Source organism: Heterodontus francisci, chromosome 5 (assembly GCF_036365525.1).
Source record: "Heterodontus francisci isolate sHetFra1 chromosome 5, sHetFra1.hap1, whole genome shotgun sequence".
NCBI lineage: Eukaryota > Metazoa > Chordata > Chondrichthyes > Heterodontiformes > Heterodontidae > Heterodontus > Heterodontus francisci.
This window is the reverse complement of record NC_090375.1, coordinates 62794527-62819065: the sequence shown is the minus strand read 5'-3', so window position 1 is coordinate 62819065 and position 24539 is coordinate 62794527. Positions and strand designations below refer to the sequence as shown.

At 45.2% G+C, this 24539-nt stretch overlaps 1 protein-coding gene across 2 annotated transcripts in view; it reads left to right on the top strand.

Annotated features, from left to right (window-relative positions):
• The window catches only part of tmem71 (transmembrane protein 71), a 76790-nt gene that overhangs the window by 26926 nt on the left and 25325 nt on the right, over window positions 1–24539 (top strand). For both annotated transcript variants that reach the window (XM_068031538.1, XM_068031539.1), the window contains 3 exons: window positions 259–355; window positions 1390–1450; window positions 2926–3129. In XM_068031538.1, coding sequence (XP_067887639.1) covers window positions 316–355; window positions 1390–1450; window positions 2926–3129 — 305 coding nt within the window. In that variant the 5' untranslated portion in view covers window positions 259–315. The remainder of the gene's footprint in view (window positions 1–258; window positions 356–1389; window positions 1451–2925; window positions 3130–24539) is intronic.

Below are 24539 nucleotides of genomic sequence, written 5' to 3'. Positions count from 1 at the left end.
CTGTGACCCAGGGTTTCATTAAGAGAGCACTAAAATAAAAGCAAAATACTGCAGATGCTGGAAATCTGAAATAAAAACAAGAAATGCTGGAAATACTCAGCAGATCTGGCAGCATCTGTGGAGAGAGACGCAGAGTTAACGTTTCAGGTCAGTGACCCTTCACTGACATTTCTTGTTTTTATTTCATTAAGAGAGAGTACTCAATGTGAATTACTAAGAGTGTACCTGTATAATTTGTGTATGTTTATTTTTTAACAGATCTTCATCTGCTGTTCACTCAGTACTTGGCTGTTGAAGACTAGACAAACATCAGGAATGTATCCTGCGTCACCTTATTTGTCAACCTCTTTACCTGGTAAAAAAAACCTCAATTGCACAAAACTGTATAGTTGTATTTTGTTCAACATTCTATTTATGGAAATATGGATTTTCTCCATATCATCTTTTATCTGTTATAACAGAAGCTCCTAAATCTCTGTCATTTTGCTTGTCTCAGCCTCTGCCTCAGACCATTTGATGCTGAAATCCTCATCCAGGCCTTTGTTACCTCTAGACTCGACTAGTCCAATGCTCTTCTGGTCAGCCTCCCATCTTCCACCGTCCATAAACTTGAACTCATCTAAAACTCTGCTGCCTGTATCCTAGCTTGTCCAAATCCCATTGTCCCATTAGCCCTGTACTTGCTGCTTTAGAGCACCTCAAATTTAAAATTTTCATCCTTGTGTTCAATTCCCTCCACGGCCTCAGTTCTCCCTATCTTGGGGACCTCGTTCTGCCCTGCAACCCAAAGAAAACACTGCATTTCTCCAACTCTGGCATCTGGTGCATCCCTGTTTTCTTTTGCCTCATCATTGGTGGCCATGCCTTCAGCCGTCTGATCCCTAAGCTCTGTAATTCCCTTTGTCAATTTGTTGTATTTGATGGGCTGGCTTTGTTTGTGGAGGAATGTCTGAGGCAAAACCAGAGCCTTGACCTGGTATTCTTGCTGGGGAGACAGTAGCAGTGCACTGTGGCCATGTTGTATGTGGGTGGGATTTGTTCCATGCATCAGCTGATATTGCCACTATCAGAATTGGCTTTCGCATTCCAACTGTAGGTCTCCTAAACTGATCATCTTTAAACTTTTTTAGAGACAGATTTATATTGTAACACAGGATGCAGTAACTCATAAAACCTAATACAATTATCTTTTAAGTTTTCAAGTACTTTACACTAGGTTTGCCCTCAATTTTTCACTTTTCTTCTGGTCATCACTCCCTATTTTATCCCTGTAATATTAAGTATTTTGAGATGCTTCCCTACATATAAAGACTGCTTGTATAAATGCACACAGTTTGTGTTCTTTCAGGTTTTTAAGTTTAATTACTTGAACTATGTTGTTTGTGGCAGGCGCACAGATGTTTCCAGAAGAAGTTCAGGAAGACGTATCTTCTAAAGAAACTCTCCAGAGGTAATTTGATGCACTGAAATGCATGTTATAGCTTCCTTGCTTTACAACATTGGCTATGATGTAGTTAATTCAGAAGAACAATTCTTTAAAAATCTGCATTAAGTGCTATTGGTTAGCAGTAATATTTGTGGGGTTTGCTTCGTTAGGTAAATTGAGACCTAAGTGAGATTTATGTTGCATATGGAGCTGCTGGGGTATTTATAAACTGGAATAAAAACAGAAAGTGCTGGAAACATGCAGCAGGTCACTCCGAGAAAAGACAGGTTAATGTATTTGGTGAATTCTCTACACCTGAAATGTTAATTTCTCTTTTCAGATGCTGGCTGAGCTGAAGTGTATTTCCAGCATTTTCTGTTCATATTTCATCTTTACAGCATTTGCAGTCATCCTTTTTCTCTCTCAGCGATGATATTGAATGTTTAATAGATTTAAGGTTGCTGAATGGTCTACTCATGTTACTATGTTCCTATGCTCTGGGGTGTTTGCTCTTGAATTGAAGCTGTTTCCATTATTTACGCAGCAGTGACACTTCCACTTAGCATTTATCACCCTGAAGGACTACACATTGTCAGATATGTTTCTTCCCTGGGGTAAAGTTCCATACAAAAATTAACTTCAAATGTTCACATGGCATTTGATGGGGTTCCTGTGTTCGTGGAATAGGTGTTTGGTTAACTTTTTTTTGATGTAGACAGCCAAGAAGCCTTCTGTCATTTTATCACAATCTTGTCTCCTGCAAATGGAATAGTAACGTACTAGAATTTTTTCCCCTTAGTGTCACATAATGGTGCCATCTCGCTGGAGAGTCACTGCTATATCAGATATGCTTATTCAGATTGTTATAAATTAAGAAGATCAAACATTTAATGGCACAATAATTTCTGTGCTCGAATAGGGAGGTGGAGAAAGCACTTTTGTTATTAGGTAAGGTTTGAAATGTGAGATGAGAAGATAGCTTTACTTTTTATATTTTGAGAGCCAATATAATTGTGCACGACAAGACCAGAGTTGGAAAGCGCTAAGAGAAGTGAGGAGAAATTGGGAAGTCACAATTAGTGATGCTATGAACTGGTTTTAGAAGCCGAGAAGATTGTAGGGAGAAGAAAAGATTGAGTAAAGAGTTCCACTTTTGAGATCATGGAAAAAATGATTCAGAATAAGAGACCAGGCGGTAGAATTTCCTTGAGGTTCTCTGATCTGCTTAATTTACGGTGTGAGGCTGGGAGAAGCCCCTGGAAATTACTAGTAAAGAAGTTCACTCTTCAAAAAGAAGCCATTTAGTCAATTATGTCTGCGTGGACTTTTTGTAAGAGTAATCCAAAACTAACCACAGTGTCCTGCTCTGAGCATGAGAACCCCCATAAAAATCCTCTCTGCCCCCATATTACTAAGTGATGGATTTGTTCTCTGTATTAACATCAGTTAATAGTATTTTGATTTTTTTCTATTATTGACTGTATTTTTCTTGGCTCAAGTTTTTCATTGATGACCAGTGAAAACTCCTGTTCACCTTGGCACCTAAATCTGCTGGGTGGTTCCCCCTACACATGCCGTCGGAGTCCTCGCCTGCTGACAAATGGCTATTATGATTTAAGTGAAGAGAGCTTCATGGATGAGGAAGGCAATCTCACCCTCACGCCATCCAAAATCAACATCAGTTACAAGGAAAATCTCGTACGGTGGGTGTCTCCTTCTATGATTACTGCGGTAGTTTGTAATACAGCAAAGACAATGAGTGCAACATGGCTCCAGAAACAATCTCCACTTCAGTAGGCTGAACTGCACTATCCAAGTCCCAAAGTCCCAGTGTGTGTCTTATCATTTGGTTCACTTTTAGTAACACTGTGAACTGCCTGCAGACCTACTTGTACAATGAGAGAGTTTATTTTTTACAAAAGGAAGCTGTCTGAAGATGTGCCTTTAATTGATGCATGCCATTGTGGAAGAATACAGCAGTTTTATATTGCAACTCAGTTACCATGCTGGAGCTAGATATTTAGGAAAACGCTGTGCGCAAAATTGGACAAACACAAAATGTACAAATATAAAACTGGTCCATTCACCTTTTCATGTGCATAGTCAGGCCATTTTGTCTGTATGTAATTGGACCTAGTTTTGCACACTGGGGAAACATGCTGTGGGTCTTTATAATAATGAAAGGTATAGATAATATTGAAACAAACTATTGAACTTGAAAATAAGGACTGGAGGATTTGAGTACAAAATTTACAACCCTTGAGCGAGATTAAAGATTTGAAAATCAACCCTGCACCCCCATCTCCACACTGGAGTATACTCCTTAGATAAGGCAGTTTATATGCCAATTGTCATCTTTAAAAGAGAATTGGATTGATATCTTTTGAGAAGAGGCATTAATTTGGTGATGAAAGGTCACTGACCTGAAACTTTCTGTTTTTATTTCAGATTTCCAGCATCCACAGTATTTTGCTTTTATTATTAATTTGGTGATCTGTTTTGTTTCATTTCATAGGATTTTGTGGGGTTGACTTTACAAATGTATGCTGCCTGTGGACAGCCTTGCCACTGTCTGCAGTTATCAGGATCTGAAAGCACACTGCCCGTGATTTCCCAGTGGTCTGCCAGGTGAAGGCATCTACAGACAACGTGCATTCCTAAAATCAGCCTCTACTTTATTAATATTCCTTTGATAGGAGCCTGTGTCAGAAATCACTTTAATTTAATTACTGCTCTCACTGAGCGCAGGTTGACCAACTGAAATGTGCATTAATTTGTAAATGGGGTATCTTTGAGTTGATTTTCTTCAGTGGGTGCAAAATTTGACTGCAGCGCTATTGATGTCGGCGCTATGGGAGCACGGAGTCCTGGAAATGGCAGCTTATCCACCTCTGACCACATCTGGCACAGCATGCCATGCCTGTATGGGTGGTAGCACGGGTGTGCCATCTGTGTGCCGGAAGGATGCAGAGTGGATAGTTTGTGTCGTCACTCAGCCTCTGATGCTGATTTGATGTGTTCAGCTGCACAGGAGAGGGGTCTTCATTGACTTCTCTCTAACTAAAGAGAAACAGGAGGAGTGGATGCGTGACTTTGCCAGGTTGGCTGGATTTGCAGTAGATCAGGGAGCCATTGACTGTACGCACATGGCTCTGCGGCTGCCATATCTCAGAGGAATGATGGAGTGGAATCGCAAGAGGTGACACTCCCAGTCGGTATGCAACCATGCTCATGTTGGTGAACTCCTTCTATCCTGGCAGCAGCCACAATGCTTTCATCCTCCACCAGTCAGCCATTCCTGCCATATTCCAGGCACGATGATGAACCAGAGGTTGGCTGTTTGATGACGAGAGCTACCTATGCTACATGTGGCTTATAACTCCTCCACCAGTTGACAATGTAGACAATGTGTGTACAACAAGAGCCAGGCTGCACCAGAAATGTCACAGAGCAAACTATCGGTGTCTTAAAACAATGGTTCCACTGTCTGGATCGCTCGGAGACGCTCATGAGGGTGCAGCCCTTATCCCCAGGCCTTCAGCATGGACCTCAGGAGGAGGAAGAGGACGAGGAGGCTCTGGACGGACTGCCCATGAGCAGCTAGTCAGACTCCAGTTCCACTAAAATCATCCCACATCACTGCTGCTGCACAATTCCCCACCTATTCGTCCCTTTGTTGCAGAATATCACAGTGTCCTCTTGGCCACCAGCCTGAAATAAAAGACACCCCAAAACAAAATTCCACAGCAACGTTATCTAACAAAACTTCTAATAATACATGCAATTCTTAACAAAGAACAAAGTACAGCACAGGAACAGGCCATTTGGCCCTCCAAGCCTGCGCCGATCTTGATGCCTGCCTAAACTAAAACCTTCTGCACTTCCGGGGACCGTATCCCTCTATTCCCATCCTATTCATGTATTTGTCAAGATGCCTCTTAAACGTCGCTGTCGTACCTGCTTCCACCACCTCCCCCGGCAGCAAGTTCCAGGCACTCACCACCCTCTGTGTAAAGAACTTGCCTCGCACATCCCCTCTAAACTTTGCCCCTCTCACCTTAAACCTATGTCCCCGAGTAACTGACTCTTCCACCCTGGGAAAAAGCTTCTGACTATCCACTCTGTCCATGCCGCTCATAACTTTGTAAACCTCTATCATGTCACCCCTCCACCTCCGTCGTTCCAGTGAAAACAATCCGAGTTTATCCAACCTCTCCTCATAGCTAATGCCCTCCAGACCAGGCAACATCCTGGTAAACCTCTTCTGTACCCTCTCCAAAGCCTCCACGTTACTCTGGTAGTGTGGCGACCAGAATTGCACGCAATATTCTAAGTGTGGCCTAACTAAAGTTCTGTACATCTGCAGCATGACTTGTCAATTTTTATACTCTATGCCCCGACTGATGAAGGCAAGCATGCCGTATGCCTTCTTGACTACCTTATCCACCTGCGTTGCCACTTTCAGTGACCTGTGGACCAGTCCGCCCAGAACTCTCTGCCTGTCAATACTTCTAAGGGTTCTGCCATTTACTGTATACTTCCCACCTGCATTAGATCTTCCAAAATGCATTACCTCACATTTGTCCGGATTAAACTCCATCTGCCATTTCTCCGCCCAAGTCTCCAACCGATCTATATCCTGCTGTATCCTCTGACAATCCTCATCACTATCCGCAACTCCACCAACCTTTGTGTCGTCCGCAAACTTACTAATCAGACCAGCTACATTTTCCTCCAAATCATTTATATATACTACAAACAGCAAAGGTCCCAGCACTGATCTCTGCGGAACACCACGAGTCACATCCCTCTATTCAGAAAAGTATCCATCAACTGATACCCTCTGTCTTCTTTGACAGAGCCAGTTCTGTATCCATCTTGCCAGCTCACCTCTGATCCCGTGTGACTTCACCTTTTGTACCAGTCTACCATGAGGGACCTTGTCAAAGGCTTGACTGAAGTCCATATAGATAACATCCACTGCCCTTCCTTCATCAATCATCTTTGTCACTTCCTCAACAAACTCAATCAAATTAGTGAGAGACGACCTCCCCTTCACAAAACCATGCTGTCTCTCACTAATAAGTTTGTTTGTTTCCAAATGGGAGTAAATCCTGTCCCGAAGAACCCTCTCTAATAATTTCCCTACCACTGACGTAAGGCTCACTGGCCTATAATTTCCTGGATTATCCTTGCTACCCTTCTTAAACAAAGGAACAACATTGGCTATTCTCCAGTCCTCTGGGACCTCACCTGTAGCCAATGAGGATGCAAAGATTTCTGTCAAGGTCCCAGCAATTTCTTCCCTTGCCTCCCTTAGTATTCTGGGGTAGATCCCATCAGGCCCTGGGGACTTATCTACCTTAATGCTTTGCAAGGCACCCAACACCTCCTCCATTTTGATAATGAGATGACTGAGACTATCTACACTCCCTTCCCTAGACTCATCATCCACCAAGTCCTTCTCTTTGGTGAATACTGATGCAAAATACTCATTTAGTACCTCGCCCATTTCCTCTGGCTCCACACATAGATTCCCTTCTCTGTCCTTGAGCGGGCCAACCCTTTCCCTAGTTACCCTCTTGCTCTTTATATATCTATAAAAAGCCTTGGGATTTTCCGTAATCCTGTTTGCCAATGACTTTTCATGACCCCTTTTAGCCCTCCTGACTCCTTGCTTAAGTTCCTTCCTACTGTCTTTATATTCCTCAAGGGATTTGTCTGTTCCTCGCCTTCCAGCCCTTACAAATGCTTCCTTTTTCTTTTTAACTATTCACTCGTATGTATTTTCTTAGTGCCTACCTTTGCTTGGCCTAGTGCTCCTAGAAGGCTGGTAGAAGGCTGTTGACTTAATATGGCAGAGACTGTGGATGGCCTTGCAGGACAACCTTGAGCAGCTTTGGGCCTTGAGGGTGCAGCTTCAGACTGCTTCACCTTGGCATGGGCGGCATGCCTGGCTGACGAGCAACAACAGGGCATTGGCAGAGTGACCGTGGTGGGGGCATGAATGCTGACATCCAGAGCGGTTTATGCATCATGGAGCCATTACTACTCCCACAGGGCAGCCTCTCATTTAGTAATCTGCTGCAGCACAGAATGCTGGATTGCTGAGAGAGTCTGAACACCCGCTTTGATCCTTGGTGTCTGCAGCCATGATAGCAGCAATCTGAGCCTGCATGGCAACAAACTGGGCTTCCATTGCAAAAAGTATGGATCTCACAACCTCAGTCCGAGTTTCCATTACAGTACTCGGACATTAGGTGGTTTCTGCCTGTGCTGCTTGTTACAGTCAAGTGAGGCGGGGTCAAAGGACTTCACTCTTTTCCTTCTCCTTGTTTGACCACAACAGCTTTAATTCTTTCTTGAAGTGGAAGTACTGACCAATTCAGTAGGTGTTTGATTACTTACTTACTATGATCATAACAAGAACTAATTGGACAGGTTTTCTTGAGTTTAACAAAGAAAAAGGTTAACTTTATTGTACTTTTTTTAAATTTCCAAAATATACTTTATTCATAAAAATCTGTAAAACTTACATTGCCAAACAGTTTCCAAACAGCACCAAAAAATACAAACATTGCAAGGGAGATCAGTTTCCTTCAATACTGTCATGAGTTTCTTCCCAACCCTTCCGTTTCACAATTGTCATGTCAATTACAGTTTTACATTTACAGCAATTGAGAATATTAACGATACAGTTCGAGGGGTTTCCCATGGATCCAGCCCCTCAGTCCAGCTTGGTGGGGGAACCTTACACTGTGGTCTTTCCCCATTGAGCCTTTGCTGCGGCTGCCCCAAGCTTTAGTGCGTCCCTCAGCACGTAGTCCTGGACCTTGGAATATGCCAGTCTGCAACATTCGGTGGTGGACAACTCTTTGCGCTGGAAGACCAGCAGGTTTCGGGCAGACCAAAGGGCGTCTTTCACCGAATTGATAGTCCTCCAGCAGCAGTTGATGTTTGTCTCGGTGTGCGTCCCTGGGAACAGCCCGTAGAGCACAGACTCCTGTGTTACAGAGCTGCTTGGGATGAACCTTGACAAAAACCACTGCATCTCTTTCCACACCTGCTTTGCAAAGGCACATTCCAGGAGGAGGTGGGCGACCGTCTCTTCCCCACCACAGCCAACGCGGGGGCACTGTGCGGAGGGGGCGAGACTTCGGGTGTGAATGAAGGATCTGACGGGGAGGGCCCTTCTCACCACCAGCCAAGCTACGTCTTGGTGCTTGTTTGAAAGTTCTGGTGATGAGGCATTCCGCCAAATGACTTTGACGGTCTGCTTGGGGAACCATCCGACATGATCCACCGTTTCCTTTTCCCGTAGGGCCTTGAGGACATTCCGTGCAGACCACTGCCTGATGGACCGGTGGTCAAAGGTGTTTTCCCGCAGAAACTGCTCCACGAAGGATAGGTGGTACGGCACCGCCCAACTGCATGGAGCGTTCCGCGGCAATGTGACCAGGCCCATCCTTCGCAACACCGGGGACAGATAGAACCTCAGCACGTAGTGACACTTGGAGTTTGCGTACTGGGGATCTACACACAGCTTGATGCAGCCACACACGAAGGTGGTCATCAGGATGAGGGCCACATTGGGTACATTTTTCCCGCCCTTGTCCAGAGATTTGAACATCGTGTCCCTCCGGACCCGGTCCATTTTAGATCCCCGGACGAAGCGGAAAATGGCTCGGGTGACTGCCACTGCGCAGGAGTGGGGTATGGGCCAGACCTGCGCCACGTAGAGCAACAACGTGAGCGCCTCGCACCTGATGACCAGGTTCTTACCCACAATGGAGAGAGATCGCTGCCCCCACATGCCCAACTTTACTCGCTCCTCCCATGTTTTGGTGCACGCCCCGGCCCTTCCGAACCATATCCCCAGCACCTTCAGGTAGTCTGACCTGACGGTGAAGGGGACAAAGGATCGGTCAGCCCAGTTGCCAAAGAACATGGCCTCGCTCTTGCTGTGGTTAACTTTGGCTCCCGAGGCCAGTTCGAACTGGTCGCAGATGCTCATCAGTCTGCGCACGGACAGCGGATCCGAGCAGAAAACGGCGACGTCATCCATGTACAGGGAGGTTTTGACCTGAGTGCCTCCGCTGCCTGGGATTGTCACCCCTCTTATGCTCGCATCCTTCCTAATAGACTCAGCAAAGGGTTCAATACAGCAAACAAACAAGACCGGGGACAGAGGGCAGCCCTGTCTGACTCCAGATTTGATCGGGAAACTTTCAGATTCCTACCCGTTGATTGAGACTGCGCTACTGATGTTTGTGTAGAGCAGTTGGATCCAATTGCAGATTCCCTCCCCAAACCCCATTTTGGAAAGCACGTCCATCATGTAGGTGTGCGATATCCTGTCAAAAGCCTTCTCCTGGTCCAGGCTGATGAGGCAGGTGTCCACCCTCCTGTCCCGTACGTAGGCGATCGTATCCCTGAGTAGCGCGAGACTATCAGAGATCTTCCTGCCGGGTACAGTACAGGTCTGATCGGGGTGAATCACCAACTCCAGAGCAGACTTGACTCGACTGGCTATGACTTTGGACAGAATCTTGTAATCAACATTAAGCAGTAACCGAACTTTTTAAAAATAATAAAACACGTGCCAACTTTCATCACACACACACACACACACACACACACACACACACACACACACACACACACACACACACAGGAGGTTAACACACACACAAATAGGTTGGAGTGGGGAAAGGTAGATTTGTTGAGTTAGAGTCCATAGGAAAAAAGGGGTATACAGTCTGTGGTGTTTGGTAATTCAGCAGGCTTCTAGCTGAATTTGGTGGTCCTGAGGCTTTTAGTTCGAAGAGGTAGATGATTGGTTCAGTGGGTCTCTTGGAGACAGCGATGCGGATGATTTCCTCCAACAGGGTTTCTGATTATAGCTGGAGTATGCAAACGTTGTCAGTCAACAAGCAGAGTTTGAAGCTTGTAAGCTGAGATGGAGACAGAGAGACAGAGAGAAGGACTCCCACTTAGGTCTGCACATGTCAATTTCTTCTTAAATTTCTTCAAAAAAATATAAATTCAGATCTCCAGTCAGTGGGTTAAAGAACATTATTATTCAACAAAACAAGTCGGCGTGACATGCAATGGAAGCTGGGACATGGGCCACCAGATGCTGCATCACAGCTGGGTCTGCAGGTGTTCTCATGGAGTTGGCCACCATTTCCATGGTGGAAAGGATGGACTTCAAGCTCTGCCCAGTGCCAAATTGGAGCCAGATTCCTCCATACACCTTGATAATAGCAACAGGCTTTGTGGTAGGCCTACCAACACACCAAATGTCGCTGTGTGTGTGCCCATCCTCCGGGTTACTGGCACATGCCCTACACTTTCCCCTGACCTGGCTGCAGCCCCCTCATGCCCGGTGACTCACCATGTGTTGATCCCGCCCCATATTACCCTCTAAAGTATGGGCAGTGCCAGTACATGAGCTGGTGGCAGTGCTTCTTTATCAGATGTCTGCTCTTGCTTGGGCCCATCAGGGTGAGGCTACACTGGCTTGTCAGGCAGCAGGTCTTGGGTATCTGAAAGCATAAATGCAGAATGGAACAGTCGGGGTGAGGGAAGTGGGGCTGTGGGTGGAAAGCAACATGTCCATAGTCACATCTGCAGTGTGCACTTCATGCCAGATTGTGGGATGAGGGTGAACTGGGATTTGAGAAGATGCAAAAGGCAGGAGCATACCATCATCCTGGATGTTCTTGGCAACGCCGGGCACAATGACCTCAATCACTGCCAACCCAATAATTTGGAGCACCGTCTTCTTCAAGGCACTCATGAGATGCAGGCGGGCCTGTACCCTGCCAGTTCTCTGCTGCTCCCTCCTGTTATGTGAGACCTTGTCCTGTAAGACAGAGGGAAGAATGTCAGTGAGTGTGTTGCAAGATGTTTGGGTGATGTGCTGTCAAAACTGAATAGCTGCAAGAATGGGGAAGCTGCGAGATGTGGATGTGAGGCTTGCAACATTGGTAGGTGTGACATCTGCATGTTAAACTTGAGTCCTGATTGCTCATTGGTGAGTGTTGCGTTTCATTGAGAATTGTGTGAGCTTGGTGGTGTGGTAGGTAGGAGATGGCATTTGAAGATGCAGTCACTGACTTTGACCATGCGCAGGAAGTCATTGAACTTCTTGTGGCACTGCAGCCAGGTCCTCAGGGCCAGACTCCTTGAATGAACCTTGTGGCAACCTGCCCCCGTTGCCATCTCATTGTGGGCCTGGAGGGCCTCCTGGGGTGATGATTGCGTAATGCTAACGTCACTGAATAGTAATCCAGAAGCCCAGGCTGATGCCCTGGGGACATGGGTTCAAATCCCACCATGGCAGCTGGTGGAATTTAAATTCAATTGATTAATAAAAAATCTGTAATTGTAAGCTAGAACTGAATTTTATGAGTGCGCCACAAACCGTGGCGGCACGCTCTGATCTCGGCGGTCTGCATGCACAGATCCGCCGTCACAGAGCCCCTGTAAAATTTCATGCGGGGGCTCATTTAAATAGAAGGGGTGGAACAACTGGCCCCGATGACGTTGAGGGGGTGACCGTTCCCTTCCCAGCAATGGCATCTGGCGCCACCGCGCAGGCGCGGTACCATTTAATAAAGGGCTCCAAGCCCTTCAGGTGAATTAACATTTTTAAAGAGACATTAAATTGACGTGGAGTTACAAATATTCAACAAAAGATGAAAGCCCCTCTCCGACCCTCCCAATTAACGCACACTTCATTTTGGGCCATTCGCACCAAAAAAAACTTTTTTCCCACCCTCAACTTTCACCACCTAATAGTCACCTTTGCCATTCAACCCCTTCCCACCATCCCTGCAGCCAATGGAATAAGTTTTATCTTCTTACCCCCTCCCCCCCGCTCCCAAACTGAAAATTAAACTCCTCCTCCACCCCACCAGTGTCTCGCTTCAGATCCCCAAACGGGAATCAGAAGGCACGGGACTGCCGGCCACTGGCTGGAATATCAGCGTAGGATGGCCGCCTGGTTCAAGTAACTTAATTTACATTTATAAGAATTAATATGACTATGTAAATGAAGGGTCCGCTGCCGTGCGGTGGGGGGAGGCCACACCGAGGCTTCGTTGCCGCCAGTAAAATGCACCGGGGCCTTCCCGATGTCAGGGGTCGTGGTGGACCTCTCCTGGAAGAATTTTCCAGGCCCACCTGCCACGACCCCTGATGTCAGAGGGCTATTGAAATTCAGCCTCTAGTCTCAGTTTCATGGCAACATTGCTATCATCGATTGTTGTAAAAACCCATCTGTTTCACTAATGTCCTTCAGGGAAGGAAATCTGCTGTCCTTACCTGGTCTAGCCTATATCTGACTCCAGATCCACAGCAATGTGGTTGACTCTTAACTGCCCTATGAAGCAGACTAGCAAGCCACTCCGTTGTCCAGTCAATTAGGGATGGGCAGTAAATGCCAGCTTTGTCAGTGACGCCCATATCCCAGGAAAGAATAAAAAATGAAACATGACCCCCATCCTCCTTTCACCTCCAGGACTAAGGTCTGCAGCATGCATTGGAGAACCTGGGAGCCCTATATATGGCCTGCTGCTTCATTGTTAGTCTTATTCCGACTCAGAAACACCTGTACGGACAGTTCCACAAACTGCTGCAACCAGAATGCAGCTCTCCTTTAAGAGGTGCAGGCTGCCTTTAAGAATTGCATGCTGACTCTAATTCATATTTAATATCAGAACCGAAAGTGTTGGAAATACTCAGCATCTGTGGAGAGAGAAACAGAGTTAACGTTTCAGATTGACGACCTTTCATCAGAACTGGAAAAAGTTAGAAATATCATAGGTTTTCGGCAGTTGAAAGGGGGGGAGGGGGGGGGTGGGGGGCGGGGAAAGAACAAATGGGGCAGAAGACAGGAAAGATTAACTTACAAAAGAATTGTTGGTGCAGGGCCAATGGTAATGGGACAAGTAAAGAAACATAAGATGTATCTTAGAGGAGGTATGAATTACAGAAAGATGAACAGTTGCTATCCAAAAGCAAAAACAAGAGGAAATCCAAAACCAGGAAAAAGAAGGAAAGAAAATGGTGGCAGAGGTTATGGTCGAAAATTGTCGAGCTCAGCGTTAAATCCGGAAGGCTGTAGAGTTTGATGACAGTGCTAGGGTTGGACCTGAAAGAACTGAGTACAGCAAGTTCTGAGGGAGATAGGTTAGAGTGAGTGAGGGGAGCAGATCAATTGAGACGACCGATATCACGCCAGTAGTTCTCGATGAAAAGATCGAGAGGGTAAGAGGCCAGAGGGAGGGGTCCAGGTAAAGGGAGAATATTGAAGATGAGTAAGAGGGTCTGCTGGGCCAAAGAAGTTGGCACAGAGGTAAAGGTGACACAAGAAGCGCTTGAAATTCATTGAGATGGGCTGTAATGGGATGAAGCTGAGGCCTTTGCTAAGGACAGATTATTCAGATTGTCCTTAGCAAAAGAATACATGGCTAGAGGTGAGATTAGTAGAAGGGATGGGGCCGGAGGGAAGTGAAGAGGATTAAAGATCCAGAGGGGAGCTGGTACCAATGAATTGTGTTGTAGCCGTGAGTCCTGTTAGCCATGCATGCACCTGGTCCTCCTGCTTGAGTCAACCCCCAGTCAGCACCATATTCCACACTGGGCTGCAATCCACAATCATTTAAATGAACAGGCTGTAGGAACTTTCCATGCTGCCTGTGTCACCTTGACTGGGCATTACGATCCTGTGCTCACTTATGGGCCTTATCGAATTTGAAGCCCTCTTTTTACATTTAAGCATGCTAGATTTGAGAAAGAGCTGTCTTTATTGCCAAGTTGCTGCCACCATTGGGTTTGCTGCAAAGATCCAGCAATTAAGCAGTTGAGGGATGATGGGCTAACAAGTCATATTTAACCTTTTCTCTGTCCAGAAACAAGTAACGGTTTAAACTCCTGGCAGTAAAAATTGTTTATGGCCCATTTTCGGACACACATTCCAATTGGGAGGCCAGGGTCTCGGATCTCATTTGATTAATTTGAGTGACCTGCTGGTGTCTGTCCCATGTTCAGAGGCAGGTCGCCCATTGCCAACTTTCCAATTTGGACTGTTAACCTCACCAATACTTTCTCAGGGTATAGGAGTAGAACAGTGAGGGTGGTGCAGTTGTGGACCAACAGCGAGCCTCAAGTGGTGTGGAGCGGAAGGAGCACTTGCTGAGAATTTTCTTGTTTTGGAAAAGACACTCGTATTTGAGGTATTAAAATCTAGCAAAATCTGCTGTTTGCTGTTGCTTCTGCTTATTATTGCTATTGAACAAATTGGAATGTATGCCCACAGAGACTGAGCTGACACCTGATCAAAATTAGACCTTGGACCTTGTTTGCTTTAAATCGATGAGCAGTGATCACCAATCGGGTGTCCCAAGCAGCTTGTTTGTCGGGTTCTGGTCAATTCTAGGACACTCGGATGCCAAGTTGGCCTGCTGGTATGTTCTGATGTTGGGGGCAGGGCGGTGAAATTGAGGGGATGGGTGGACACAGTCCACCAGAGACCTGCAGTACTTTGGAGCCAGAAGCAGGATCAGGACCTTTATTTGCATTTTCACGGTGTCTTATTCTCTGCACACCTAGAATTCAGCAGCTTCCAATTTGGCGCCCAGTACACTTGGCATGTATATAAGGTTGGTAAGCTGCAAGTGTAAATAGCCCTGTTGGAATATGATGTAGTGGCAAAATAATGGAAACCTGGCTTAAAATGGTTTGGACTGGGTGCTTAACATTCACAGATGCAAAATGTTCAGGTAAGATAAAAGGGAGGTGGGGTGGCAGTTCTGGAGTCATAGAATCATAGAAAGTTTAAGGCACAGAAAAAAGGCCACTTGGCCCATCGTGTCTGTGCCGTCTGAAAAACAATCCACCTATTCTAATCCCACCTTCCAGCATTTGGTCCGTAGCCCTGCAGATTATGGCACTTGAGGTGCGTATCCAGACTACTTTTGAATGAGTTGAGGGTTTCTACCTCAACTACCCTTTCTGGCAGTGAGTTCCAGCCTCTTGGTGAAAATGTTTTTCCTCATCTCCCCTCTTATTTTTCTACCATTCACTTTAAATCTATGCCCCCTCGTCACTGATCTCTCTGCTAAGGTGAGTAGACCCTTCACCTCCATTCCATCCAGGGCAAAAAAGTTCTGTTGAATGCACTTCACAAATTCTGCTCCCTCAATTCCTTTCACTCTAAAACAATCCCAGTTAATATTGGGGTAGTTAAAATCCCCTACTATTACTGCCCTATTGTTGTTGCACTTCCCAGAGATTTGCCTACATATCTGCTCTTCTATCTCCCTCTGACTGTTTGGGGGTCTATAGTACACTCCCAGCAGCGTGATTGCACCTTTTTTGTTCCTTAGCTCAATCCATATGGCCTCATTTGATGAACCTTCCAACATATTGTCCCTCCTCACAGCTGTAATAGTTTTCTTGACCAGAATTACCACTCCCCCTCCTTTCTTATCCCCCTCCCTATCGTGTCTGAAAACCCTGTAACCAGGACCATTGAGCTGCCATTCCTGTCCCTCCTTAAGCCATGTTTCTGTAATAGCTATGATATCATACTGCCACATGTCTATCTGTGCCCTCAGCTCAGCTCATCTCCTTTATTTGCTATACTCCTTGCTTTGAAATAAATACCCTTGAGCACTGCCAAACTTTTTTTTATTTTCTAACCTTTGTTTCCTCTGTCTTCTGGACTCATCCATTAATTTTCTGTCTTCCATTTTCATTTCTGATTTTGTCCCAACTGAGTCTACCCTCAGGTCCCCGTCCCCCTGCCAAACTAGTTTAAACCCTCCCCAACAGCACTGCTAATGAGGTAAGACTTTGTAGTCTTGGAAACAGAGGATGGCCTTGGGGCAGGAAAAACTAACAGAACAATGAGTGATCTTTAAGAAAGAGATGTTTCAGGTACAAACTAGCTACATTTCGACAAGAAGGAAAAATAGGGGAACCAAAGACAGGTCTGCTTGGATGACGAGGAAGATAGAGAATATGATGAAACAAAAAAAGAGGGTGTATGATGCATCTCAAGTGAGAACTGGGCCAAATACAATAAGTTGAAGAGGAAAATAATCCTGGCAAAGAAAGAATATGAGAATTGAATGACAGTTAACATAAAAGGGAACCCAAAAATCGTCTATTTGTGTGTAAATGTTAAGCGGGTAGTAAGAGACAGGGTGGGGTCTGTTAGGGACAAAGAAGATGAAATATGCTTCGAGGTGCAGGGTAAGGCGAGAATACTTAATGAGTACTTTGTATCAGTGTTTACTAAGGAAGAGGATTCTGACAAAATATCTGTAGAAGCGGAGATGTTAGAAATAATGGATGGGGTGAAAATTGACAGGCAGGATGTACTGGAAAGGTTGGCTATTCTCGAGTGGATAAGTTGCCTCATCCAGATGGTTTGCATCCCACGTTGCTGAAGGAAGTGGGAGGTGGAGATTGCGCAAGGGCTTGCCATTATCTTCCAATCTTCTCTAGATTTGGGAGAAGTGCTAGAGAATTGGAGAATGGAAAATGTGACACCTTTATTCAAGAAAGGATGTAAGGACAGTCCTAGCAACTACAGGCTAGTTAATTTAACAACAATGGTGGGTAAGGTTTTCGAAACAATATTCAAAGGAAGAATTAACAGGCACTTGAAGAGGTTCAAGTTAATTAAGGATAGCCCAGTATGGATTTCTAAAAGGCAGATTGTGTTTGACTAATCCATTTGAACTTTTGATTAAGTAACAGAGAAGGTTGATGAAGGGAATGCAGTGGATGTTTTGTCTATATGGATTTTAAGAAAGCATTTGGCAAAGTACTAAATAAAAGGCTGGTTAACAAAATTGAGGCTTATGGAATCAGATGGTCAGTGTCAGATTACATAAAAAATTGGCTTAAGGACAGAAAACAGCAAGTCATAGAAAAATTGTTTTTCAGACTGGAGGATGGTAGACAGTGGTGTTCCCCAAGGGTCAGTGCTGGGACCACTGCTTTTTTTGCTATATATAAATGACTTGGATCTTGGGATACAGAGTAAAATTTCAAAACTTGCCAATGATACTTAACTTGGAGGGGCGGCAACAGTGAGGATGATATGAATTGTCTGCAATATGACATAGATAGGTTAGCAGAATGGGTGGACAAGTGGCAGATGGAGTTTAACACTAAGAAGTGTGAGGTGATGCATTTTGGCAAAAGGTATAGGGAGAGACAGTATAAACTAAATAGCACAGTTCTAAAGAGTGTATAGAGGGCCCTGGGAGTTCTGTGCGTAGATCTTTAAAGGTGGCAGGACATACAGAGGGAATAATTAGCAAAGCATATGGGATCTTGGACTTCATAAATAGAGGCATAGAGTACAAAGATAGGGAAGTTATGCTGAACATTTATAAATCTCTGGTTAGGCTCCAACTAGAGTATTGCGTCGAGTCAGCACACTTTAGGAAGGATGTGAGGATCCTTGAGAGGGTGCAGAGGAGATTTACCAGAATGGTTCCATGGATGAGGGAGTTTACCGACAAGATTAGGCTGGATAAGCCGTGGTTGTTCTCTTCGGTGCAAAGGAGGTTGAGGGGAGATCTGATGGAGGAGTACAAGATTATGACAGGTTTAAATGAGGTAGAAAAAGAAGAACTGTTCACACTAGCTGATGGTACAAGGTCTAGGGGATACAGATTTAAGGTTTTGGGCAAGAGATACAAGAATAACTTTTTTACGCAGCGAATGGTAATGACCTGGAACTCTCTGCCGATGAGGTTGGTGGAAGTGGAGACAATTAATGATTTCAAAAGGAAATTGGATGGACACATGAAGGAAATAAACTTGCAGGGCTACAGAGATAGAGGGGAGAATGGATATGACTGGATTGCTCTACACAGAACCAGCATGAGCTCGATGGTTCGAATAGCCTCCTTCTGTGCCATTCTGACTCTGTGACACTTGTGAAAAAATGCACCCCCCTACCTTAATTTTGCCCCCAAAGCAGGGTCGCAAAGGTGTTGTATTTCTTCCCCATAGACTTTCAGAGTTATTTGTTGTCAACGAGAGAGAGAACGCGAGTATGAGACATCTTGTACTAATTTCCTGTGAGTTTCTTAGGCACACAAAGGCTTTATTATTCATCCCAGCATGCTACCTCCAGATGACTTCACAAATTAGGTCCCTTTACAGTTCATAAGAAGCATGAATGTGTCTGTGAGAGCAGTACTTTGTGCAAGGCATGAGAAATAGTATTTGAACAGCCCAATGTCGTAACATGTAGTGACAGTTTAAATGGGATTAAATCCATCTGTGGGTGAGAAAAAAAATCTTACCAGAAGGAAACTGAAGTATTTAAGAATGAGTACTAGAGGCCTGTAAGATGTGAATTGTTAGAAGTAGCATGTGTGGCTGCAGAGGAACAGTACCAAGAAAGTACAAAGCAGTTAGAGGTACTTAAACTGGAGTCTGCAGCGGAGTAGGGCAGTTTTGTGAAGGAAAATAGAAGAAAAAGGAGCATTTGCACCACTAGGTAGAGGCTGTACCAAAGTTCAAGGTGGAGGAATAGAAGAAACAGTGCTGGCTAGCACAGAAAACTTTAGCAATGGCAGGTCCTTTAAGTGAAGTTACAGTTATTCCTGCTTATAACTTGACAATTGCCAAATTTATAAGTGGCATACAATATAAATGGATTCTTAAGAGCTTTTGGATTATCAGAAAGAATAGAAATAATTCCTTTGCAATTATTCACAAGCTACCATCGGAGAAACTGAGAACTATGGAGTCTGATGCTGTTACATAGGAGTAAAATATTTATTTCGTTTTCATGTGCAAACTTAAGCAAGGAGTCAGGAGGGCTAAAAGAGGTCATGAAAAGTCATTGGCAAACAGGATTAAGGATAATCCCAAGGCTTTTTATACATATATAAAGAGCAAGAGGGTAACTAGGGAAAGGGTTGGCCCACTCAAGGACAGAGAAGGGAATCTGTGTGTGGAGCCAGAGGAAATGGGCGAGGTACTAAATGTGTACTTTGCATCAGTATTCACCAAAGAAAAGGACTTGGTGGATGATGAGCCGAGGGAAGGGAGTATAGATAGTCTCAGTCATCTCATTATCAAAATGGAGGAGGTGTTGAGTGTCTTGCAAAGCATTAAGGTAGTTAAGTCCCCAGGGCCTGATAGGATCTACCCCAGAATACTAAGGGAGGCAAGGGAAGAAATTGCTGGGGTCTTGACAGAAATCTTTGCATCCTCATTGGCTACAGGTGAGGTCCCAGAGGACTGGAGAATAGCCAATATTGTTCCTTTGTTTAAGAAGGCTAGCAAGGATAATCCAGGAAATTATAGGCCGGTGAGCCTTATGTCAATGGCAGGGAAATTATTAGAGAGGATTCTTCGGGACAGCATTTACTCCCATTTGGAAACAAACGAACTTATTAGCGAGAGGCAGCATGGTTTTGTGAACGGGAGGTCGTGTCTCACTAATTTGATTGAGTTTTTTGAGGAAGTGACAAAGATGATTGATGAAGGAAGGGCAGTGGATGTTATCTGTATGGACTTCAGTAAAGCCTTTGACAAGGTCCCTCATGGCAGACTGGCACAAAAGGTGAAGTCACACGGGATCTGAGGTGAGCTGGCAAGATGGATACAGAACTGGCTCAGTCATAGAAGACAGAGGGTAGCAGTGGAAGGGTGCTTTTCTGAATGGAGGGATGTGACTAGTGGTGTTCCGCAGGGATCAGTGCTGGGACCTTTGCTCTTTGTAGTATATATAAATGATTTGGAGGAAAATGTAGCTGGTCTGATTCGTAAGTTTGCGGACGACACAAAGGTTGGTGGAGTTGCGGATAGTGATGAGGATTGTCAGAGGATACAGCAGGATATAGATCGGTTGGAGACTTGGGCGGAGAAATGGCAGATGGAGTTTAATCCGGACAAATGTGAGGTAATGCATTTTGGAAGGTCTAATGCAGGTGGGAAGTATACAGTAAATGGCAGAACCCTTAGGAGTATTGACAGGCAGAGAAATCTGGGCGTACAGGTCCACAGGTCACTGAAAGTGGCAACGCAGGTGGATAAGGGCGTCAAGAAGGCAGACGGCATGCTTGCCTTCATCGGTCGGGGCATAGAGTATAAAAATTGGCAAGTCATGCTGCAGCTGTATAGAACTGTAGGGCGGCACAGTGGCGCAGTGGTTAGCACTGCAGCCTCACAGCTCCAGCGACCCGGATTCAATTCTGAGTACTGCCTGTGTGGAGTTTGCAAGTTCTCCCTGTGTCTGCGTGGGTTTTCTCCAGGTGCTCCGGTTTCCTCCCACAAGCCAAAAGACTTGCAGGTTGGTAGGTAAATTGGCCATTATAAATTGTCACTGGTATAGGTAGGTGGTAGGGAAATATAGGGACAGGTGGGGATGTTTGGTAGGAATATGGGATTAGTGTAGGATTAGTATAGATGGGTGGTTGATGGTCGGCGCGGACTCGGTGGGCCGAAGGGCCTGTTTCAATGCTGTATCTCTAAAAAAAAACTTTAGTTAGGCCACACTTAGAATATTGCGTGCAATTCTGGTCGCCACAATACCAGAAGGACGTGGAGGCTTTGGAGAGGGTACAGAAGTGGTTTACCAGGATGTTGCCTGGTCTGGAGGGCATTAGCTATGATGAGAGGTTGGATAAACTCGGATTGTTTTCACTGGAACGACGGAGGTGGAGGGGTGACATGATAGAGGTTTACAAAGTTATGAGCGGCATGGACAGAGTGGATAGTCAGAAGCTTTTTCCTAGGGTGGAAGAGTCATTTACGAGGGGATTAGGTTTAAGGTGCGAGGGGCAAAGTTTAGAGGGGATGTGCGAGGCAAGTTCTTTACACAGAGGGTGGTGAGTGCCTGGAACTTGCTGCCGGGGGAGGTGGTGGAAGCAGGTACGACAGCGACGTTTAAGAGGCATCTTGACAAATACATGAATAGGATGGGAATAGAGGGATACGGTCCCCGGAAGTGCAGAAGGTTGTAGTTTAGGCAAGCTTCAAGATCGGCGCAGGCTTGGAGGGCCGAATGGCCTGTTCCTGTGCTGTACTGTTCTTTGCTCATGTGTGGGTCCGATGGACCTACGTGCAAACGCAGAAATTGTAGAACGTGCAGTTCTCACTATTTATCAATTCAATCCGAGAGCATGCAGGTAATAATTTCAAAAGTTGTGGAAAACTCTGTGATATTTACGGAGAATTGCCAAAAGAGAACTCCTGTTAAAACTGAAGGATATTTAGACAAAGAACAAAGAAAATTACAGCACAGGAACAGGCCCTTCGGCCCTCCAAGCCTACGCCGATCCAAATCCTCTATCTAAACCTGTCGCCTATTTTCTAAGGGTCTGTATCTCTTTACTTCCTGCCCATTCATGTATCTGTCGAGATACATCTTAAAAGACGCTATCGTGCCCGCGTCTACCACCTCCGCTGGCAAAGCGTTCCATGCACCCACCACCCTCTGTGTAAAGAAATTTCCACGCATTTCCCCCCTAAACTTTTCCCCTTTCACTTTGAACTCGTGTCCCCTTGTAATTGAATCCCCCACTCTGGGGAAAAAGCTTCTTGCTATCCACTCTGTCTATACCTCTCATGATTTTGTACACCTCAATCAGGTCCCCCCTCAACCTCCGTCTTTCTAATGAAAATAATCCTAATCTACTCAACCTCTCTTCATAGCTAGCGCCCTCCATAACAGGCAACATCCTGGTGAATCTCCTCTGCACCCTCTCCAAAGCATCCACATCCTTTTGGTAATGTGGCGACCAGAACTGCACGCAGTATTCCAAATGTTGCCGAACCAAAGTCCTATACAACTGTAACATGACCTGCCAACTCTTGTACTCAATACCCCGTCCGATGAAGGAAAGCATGCCGTATGCCTTCTTGACCACTCTATTGACCTGCGTTGCCACCTTCAGGGAACAATGTACCTGAACACCCAAATCTCTCTGTACATCAATTTTCCCCAGGACTTTTCCATTTACTGTGTAGTTCACTCTTGAATTGGATCTTCCAAAATGCATCACCTCGCATTTGCCCTGATTGAACTCCATCTGCCATTTTTCTGCCCAACTCTCCAGTCTATCTATATTCTGCTGTATTCTCTGACAGTCCCCTTCAGTATCTGCTACTCCACCAATCTTAGTGTCGTCTGCAAACTTGCTAATCAGACCACCTATACTTTCCTCCAAATCATTAATGTATATCACAAACAACAGTGGTCCCAGCACGGATCCCTGTGGAACACCACTGGTTACACGTCTCCATTTTGAGAAACTCCCTTTCACTGCTACTCTCTGTCTCCTGTTGCCCAGCCAGTTCTTTATCCATCTAGCTAGTACACCTTGGACCCCATGCGCCTTCACTTTCTCCTATCATGGGGAACCTTATCAAACGCCTTACTGAGGTCCATGTATATGACATCTACAGCCCTTCCCTCATCAATCAACTTTGTCACTTCCTCAAAGAATTCTATTAAGTTGGTAAGACATGACCTTCCCTGCACAAAACCATGTTGCCTATCACTGATGAGCCCATTTTCTTCCAAATGGGAATAGATCCTATCCCTCAGTATCTTCTCCAGCAGCTTTCCTACCACTGACGTCAGGCTCACCGGTCTATAAAGACCTGGATTATCCCTGCTACCCTTCTTAAACAAGGGGACAACATTAGCAATTCTCCAGTCCTCCGGGACCTCACACGTGTTTAAGGATGTTGCAAAGATATCTGTTAAGGCCCCAACTATTTCCTCTCTCGCTTCCCACAGTAACCTGGGATAGATTCCATCCGGACCTGGGGACTTGTCCACCTTAATGCCTTTTAGAATACCCAACACTTTCTCCCTCCTTATGCCGACTTGACCTAGAGTAATCAAACATCTGTCCCTAACCTCAACATCCGTCATGTCCCTCTCCTCGGTGAATACCGATGCAAAGTACTCGTTTAGAATCTCACCCATTTTCTCTGACTCCACGCATAACTTTCCTCCTTTGTCCTTGAGTGGGCCAATCCTTTCTCTAGTTACTCTCTTGCTCCTTATATATGAATTAAAGGCTTTGGGATTTTCCTTAACCCTGTTTGCTAAAGATATTTCATGACCCCTTTTAGCCCTCTTAATTCCTCTTTTCAGATTGTGCCTACAATCCCGATATTCTTTCAAAGCTTCGTCTTTCTGCAGCCGCCTAGACCTTATGTATGCTTCCTTTTTCCACTTAGCTCGTCTCACAATTTCACCTGTCATCCATGGTTCCCTAATCTTGCCATTTCTACCCCTCATTTTCACAGGAACATGTTTCTCCTGCACGCTAATCAACCTCTCTTTAAAAGCCTCCCACATATCAAATGTGGATTTACCTTCAAACAGCTGCTCCCAATCTACATTCCCCAGCTCCTGCCGAATTTTGGTATAGTTGGCCTTCCCCCAATTTAGCACTCTTCCTTTAGGACCACTCTCGTCTTTGTCCATGAGTATTCTAAAACTTACGGAATTGTGATCACTATTCCCAAAGTAGTCCCCTACTGAAACGTCAACCACCTGGCGCGGCTCATTTCCCAACACCAGGTCCAGTATGGCCCCTTCCCGAGTTGGACTAGTTACATACTGCTCTAGAAAACCCTCCTGGATGCTCCTTACAAATTCTGCTCCATCTGGACCTCTAACACTAAGTGAATCCCAGTCAATGTTGGGAAAATTAAAATCTCCTATCACCACCACCCTGTTGCTCCCACAGCTTTCCATAATCTGGATTCCATAATTGGGATTAAAGGAGAAATGTAACCGGTTACAAGGAATCAAGTCAATTATTCATTCGCAGGATGTGGGCACTGTCAAAGGTGATACTTATTGCCCATCCTTAGTTGCTTCTGAGAAGGTGGTGATGGTGGGCCTTCTTCTTCAGCCATTGCAGTCTGTGTGGTTAAGGTGCTCCCACAATGCTGTGAGTGATTTGATACAACTTAGTGGCTTGCTAGACCATTTCAGGCAGCAGTTAGGAATGTGGCATGTTGGTGTGAGGCATAGGTCAGACTGGGTAAGAACTGCAGGTTTCCTTCCCTAAAATCGATCACTTCATCCTCAGTCTTA